The sequence below is a fragment of the Euleptes europaea genome, chromosome 15 (assembly GCF_029931775.1).
Source record: "Euleptes europaea isolate rEulEur1 chromosome 15, rEulEur1.hap1, whole genome shotgun sequence".
Lineage (NCBI taxonomy): Eukaryota > Metazoa > Chordata > Lepidosauria > Squamata > Sphaerodactylidae > Euleptes > Euleptes europaea.
Window position 1 is genome coordinate 12,393,274 of NC_079326.1, and position 6,121 is coordinate 12,399,394.

The 6,121-nt window shown below is 46.4% G+C and overlaps 1 protein-coding gene across 1 annotated transcript in view; it reads right to left on the reverse strand.

Moving 5' to 3' along the window:
* ADCY5 (adenylate cyclase 5) overlaps window positions 1–5,906 on the reverse strand; it is a 288,285-nt gene extending 282,379 nt beyond the window's left edge. The window contains exon 1 of the mRNA XM_056861373.1: window positions 4,896–5,906. Coding sequence (XP_056717351.1) covers window positions 4,896–5,906 — 1,011 coding nt within the window. The remainder of the gene's footprint in view (window positions 1–4,895) is intronic.
* Between the last annotated feature and the right edge of the window lie 215 nt (window positions 5,907–6,121).

Sequence of the window (6,121 nt, forward strand, 5' to 3'; positions counted from 1 at the left end):
CCTGCCTGTGCTTCTGGGTCACTACATTGGCTTCGTCCGAGGGGGAAGAAAGTTCCAACTCCCTCTCGGAATGGTCTGAGGCTGAGGAAGCCCCACTGTGTCCCCCTCCTCCGGCTACTGCGATCTCGGGAGCAGCACTTCTCCAGGCAGGGCATCTTCCTACCTGCAGAGTGCCAACCCTAGCATTAGTTGATTGTGTATGCAGATCTCATGACTTAAATCATCAATGAATTGGTATTATTATTTACATATTTAACTTTTTACAAAAGTAACTACGATGAAAGTATAATGGGGTCATAATTGTACATTCTTGCCTTGGGCACAAAATTAGCTACTTACGGCTCAAGGCTGAGTCATTACTAAGGCTATTTCCTCCAGAGTGCAGTTTAGCTACTATAATGCAGCCCAATTTTTTATTTATTTGCTTCATTTATACACTGCCCTTCTCCCCAAAAAGGACCCAAAGCAGCTATCATTCTCCACTCTTCCATTTTATCCTCACGACAACCTGTGAGGTAGGTTAGGCTGAGAGTGTGTGACTGGCTCAAAGCTACCCAGCAAGCAACCATGGCTGAATGAGGACTCATGCCTAGGTCTCCCAGATCCTACTCTGAAAATCTAACCCAATGGTACCCACTCCACTGTTCACACGGAGCCACATCCACAGTTGCCATCAACCAAAAGAACCAAATTTATTTCCAATACCTGGCATGAGGCCTGCCTCTTAAGGAAGTTTGTTCCTATGCTTCAAAGTGCAAACCACAGGCTAACCACAGTCCCCACTGGGCAAGGGACTTGCCCCCTTCCCTGAAACATGAGGCAGGTGCTGCAATGGGGAATGGAGCTCACAGAGCCACAGATGACATCTCAAAGAAACATCAGTGGCTCCCAAGCCACTGATTATCACTACTCTAACCACTGCACCACACTGGATCTCATTCAACAAGAAGCATCTTCGAGAGTTCCTTAAGACCTACCAGGAATATCATTTTATGTTTCATTGGATCAACAGGCGACTTTATCCTTTCAAAACTAGCATCACACACATATAAGCTGGGGACTAACAAGGAATTGTGGGAAAGGGAAAAATTTAGGACCCCCTCCCCAATCTCCCAGGATTCTATAAACTATCATGGACTCAAGTAAGTTCATACCTGCTTTCCCCTCTTTTTTCCCTTTAACCAAAACTCTGTTCACATGTTACATGGAATGCAGGTACATCTGTTTGTAAGAGAGAGAGCCAATGTGCCACATTCACTTTGCAACTGAACCAGGGACCAGTACCTGAATAAGTGTGAGTTTTGTATCTCGCGTTCAACTGTACTTGCATTGAACGTACCGTGAGATTACCCAATGTGCAATAAAACAATAAAGTATACATTCTACATGGATTGTAAATGTGTTCACTGTAACAGGGCTCAAGTCTCAACTGTGCTCAACATTCCATGCGTCCTGGAGCATGCTTGGCCCCTCATCTGGCCTTCTGCATTTTTTCCTTTTTTTAGTCCATTTACAGTGATACTTTTTGCATACCTGAAGCAGAAACCCCCCTGCATGGTTGGTGGCCTGGATTTGCTTTCATAAATGCCACGTGCCATCCAATTCCCCAGATACAGTGATCTGCATCCACTCTGAAAAAAGCTGCTACATCCCCAACAGAGCCAGTCAACGTCATATTGCTTGGATCAAACATGTTTAATTAATGCAAGCCCGTGGGGAGATAGTTTGTTCTCAGACATCAAGGATCGAGAGAGTTAAAAGAGAGTATTGTTGTGACACAGACATTGGTAAAAGGTCTAAATAGCTGGGAGCCTCCCTTGGATCAGTTATAAAACAAGACACATGATGGTGCAGCTGTTTCCAAACCATGCTCTCAGGACACTGCTGGAAAAGGAAAAGCACTGGAATAAAAACAAAGAGGCAGAAAAACGAAGTATAATTTCTGTGACTCCCAGGCATCTTCGTACCTTGATAAGTGAACATTTAATGCTAGGTTAACACCAGTTTCAAGTGGACAGAAATACACATTGTTGTACCATAGAAATAATTGTATAATTCTACATGTTATACATGTAGGCAGCACTTCAAAAATTTGTCCTCCATACCTTGACTTAAATGCAATTCTTTAAAAATAAATTATGCACAGGTTCGGTCTTGCAAGATTTGTACCTTGAAGTTTTAGTGTTGTACCAAAAATAATCTTGCCACCAAAAAAAGAAAGAAACAGAACTAGAACATACGAAGCTAGGGACCAGAATTTCACATTGCTAGAACGCCCTCCTGACCAGCAGATACTTGAGTTAGAATAATAAAAGAAGAAAATTAGAATTGTCACTCCAATTTTATTCAAAGTGAAATTCAAAATAAATGTAGAGGTTCCTCCACAGGGTTGGAAGAATCTGAGAGAAGCCAAAAGAGCTTTTGAAAAGATTACTTCTCAAGAGGTTCAGCACATTAATATTGTTTATAACAAGTTCTCCACATTTGGAAGGTCATGATGAATTTAGATCAAGAAGCCAATTATAGATCAACAATCCTTGATGCAAAACAAAGACTGAAAATAGCAGCAGCTAAAAGACATGAAAATACTTGGATTTACTTGGCTTTCATACTCCCCCACCCCAAAACCATAAAGAAAAATCAAAGAAGTATATGCAGCATCAGTGGGGTAGTGTTGAAGAAAAATTAGATTTCCATGGTAACAAGCTACAGTCTAGGTAACAAAAGCCCGTTAATAGTTGTGAAGCAGTTGCCAACAGAAATTTTAGTATCATATGGCACTAAACATAAGCTCTTGTCTTCACCTAGAAAAACAGGTATAAATGCAAGGGACCCCTAAGGGCCTTCAGGAAAAATGATTAAAAACACTCCTGTCATCATTTGAGCTGAACTAAACCTACATCCATTTAATGATGCCAAAGATGGCTTGTGTTTTTTTTTGGGGGGGGGGGAATGCTGTAGGACACTGCTATTCAATATAATAATTTGAGAAATGATTTACAAACATTATCTCCAGTACCTTACAACAGCCATATAAAGCAGGCCAGTAGTGTGATCTTCATATTGCCAATGGGTTGGAACTATAGTTGAGAGAATAGCAGCTTTGCTGAGCCAAAATTTAGACCAGAGACTTGTCAGCTCACTCTAGCTATCAGGCTACACCAACACTCATGCCCTCATTTCAGATTATCTCTGAAAATACGTTAGGAACTGCCCCGATAGAGGGACTTTACAACTATAGGAGGCAAGGAGGGCAGCCTCTCATTTATTTTACTACAGTGCAGTCCTAAATACAGAGTTGTGCTCTCTTGTCCCCATGGCGCAGAGTGGTAAACTGCAGTCCAAAGCTCTGCTCACGACCTGAGTTCGATCCCGACGGGAGTCGGTTTCAGGTAGCCGGCTCAAGGTTGGCTCAGCCTTCCATCCTTCCGAGGTCGGTCAAATGAGTACCCAGCTTGCTGGGGTAAAGGGAAGATGACTGGGGAAGGCACTGGCAAACCACCCCATAAACATAGTCTGCCTAGTAAATGTCGGGATGTGACGTCACTCCCATGGGTCAGGAATGACCCGGTGCTTGCACAGGGGACCTTTACCTTTAAGTCCACTGAATTCAAATGGTTTAGAATGGTCTAACTCTATTTAATTGCACTATGATTTGACTTAAGCCACTTCATAAGTAAAGATACAAATGACAGAAAGGTGGGATCATCTACCCGAATTATAATCCAGCAACCCCAAATTACTTAACCCAATGATACCCAAAGGATGACATACATGTCATGGGACCCTTACGGATATATAACCATGTCTACATTGGATTCAGGTCACACAGCAGTATATGGAGCTAAAGGAATTTTCTTTTCCTGCTCAGAGGATGGGACAGGTATATTCCAAACAAGGAAATCACTAGTTGGTTCTTACTAAAATACCTGTGAACCAATGTCTTTACCTTTGCTATTTATTTCCAATGCCAATTTGTTAAAGGTGCATAAATACACTTGAAATTGATTAAATGGTACACAGGTCAACACAGCATGTCCGTGTTATAGGAGACATTTCACAATACACAACACGGACTTAGGTACCTACAAAGATACACATGCCAATATGTAAAGGTGATGCCCATGGAACCAACAGGAGAACTAGGCACGATGCACCAAAACTATCCAAGCTACAATATTTCCTAGCATTAAACTCTCAATGGCCTTTTAAAATTGTTTTTATAATGTACTGCAACAGGTGGATCCCAGATCCACACCTTCTGACTTCATGAAATGAATACTAACACATCAGGAAAGACCCATTTTAAATGCCAAAACATGCCTTAAAAGGTTAAGAAAGTTGCTATTTTACTAAACAGAAAGATAAAATTGGTACAAATGTTGAAACAAAGTGATTTTACAAGTTTTTCTACTCCATACATTTGATAGTACTAGCCTATATTGCCTCTTAAACACTGCTGAAGTAGTATAACTGACACTGAATTGGATGCTTTAATACTGTTTAGTACACGAGTAAAGATTATTGTCCCAAGTCCCTTCGATCTTCTTGAACAAATTGCTATCAAATGCACTACTGACCCTTGCCAAGACCTATCCGCATATGTATACAAATCAAGTCCTTTACTCCTAGCATACTAATTACTTTCTAGTACTATGGTTCAAGCCTGAACCCTGAACATGTCCCAATACCAGAGCTAGATATTTACATTAGATGAAGCGCCAGGCAATCAAACCCAGAAGATTGCAAGGAACATCAACAATCCCCCAACCCATCCCAACATCTACAAACTTAACAAAAATGTATGTCAGGTCCTCCACAATACTTCCAGAAAGCTGCACAATCGCCAGGAAAGCACCACTTGGATTTTCAAACACTCAAAATTTCAGCCTTACCTGTTTCAATAAGAATTTGTCCTCTGCGTTAATCTTAAGAGAAATGGCCAGGTGGATGGCAGACAACACCACCCCACTGATGACTGCGGCCCTCATCCTGACCGGGAGCAAGGTGTAGATACTGTAGATGAAAAAGATGGTCCACCAGATGCCCTCCGAGGCACTCCTGGGCTGCATCAGCAAACAGCCCACAACTTGCACAGCCAGCACAACCAAAATGACCGAGTAGCACATGAGCCACATGTGGTCCTGGTGGAAATCGTTCCGGTTGCAGACGGCGCCCAGGGCCACCATCAGCAGGATGGCCAGGGACAGCACCACCACGTAGGGCACTCGGTAGTGGCCGTGGACCGTGTGGAAGAGCAGCATCACCAGACACACTAAGACCAAGACGGCCATCAGCATGGTCAGGCTGCTTTGATTGAGCCGGAAAAAATACCGCTGGTAGAGGTGCTCCAGCTTCTCGGACTGGAACTTCTTGGACCTGAAGACCTGCAGAAGGCCGCCACAGCAGCTTCCCATGGAGAAGCCGGCCGCAGGGCTCCCTTCCTCCTCCAGCTGCTCTTCCTCCTCCTCCTCCAGCTCATCGATCTTGGCTTGGATCCGCTTCTCCTCCAGCCCCAGCTCCACGGAGCGCGGGCGCACCTCCCCTTGCTCCCCGCCATAGCGCCGAGGGCTGGTGGCGAGCGAGGGGTCCCTGGCGCAGCACGAGCGCTGGCTCCGCTCCCCCCCGGGCTCCTGCCAGGCGGGCTTGGACCTGAAGCTCGCCATCCTGCAGCCGCTCACCCCCCGGCTCCTGCCGCCGGGCGGCTCGCAGTCCTCCTCGCTCCGCCACCTGCTCGCCATGCGGGCAGCCTTCTCGAGGGAGGCCCTGGGAGGGAAAGGGTAGGGGTAGCCATTGGCTCGGGGTCCGGCTGCCCCCCAGGCAGACCGGTGCTGCTCGGCGCACCCGCCCCTGGCCGCCGCGGGGGCTGCCAACCCCGGGGGGCTCACGCTGTTGGAGCGGGACATGCCCTGGGGGCGCTGCCGGGCAGGCCCCCCCAAGCCGCAGGAGGGTCGGCGGGAATCCCCCCCTCAGGGCCAGGCCCCTCCTGGGCGTCCGGGCGGCATCTCGCGCCCCGGGGGGAAGAGGCAGCCCCAACTTCCACACCTTCGGGCCGAGCCCAGTTCCCGGGGGCAGCCCAAGCCTTCGCTGCAGCGGACCCGCCCGCCCACCGCAGGCCTGG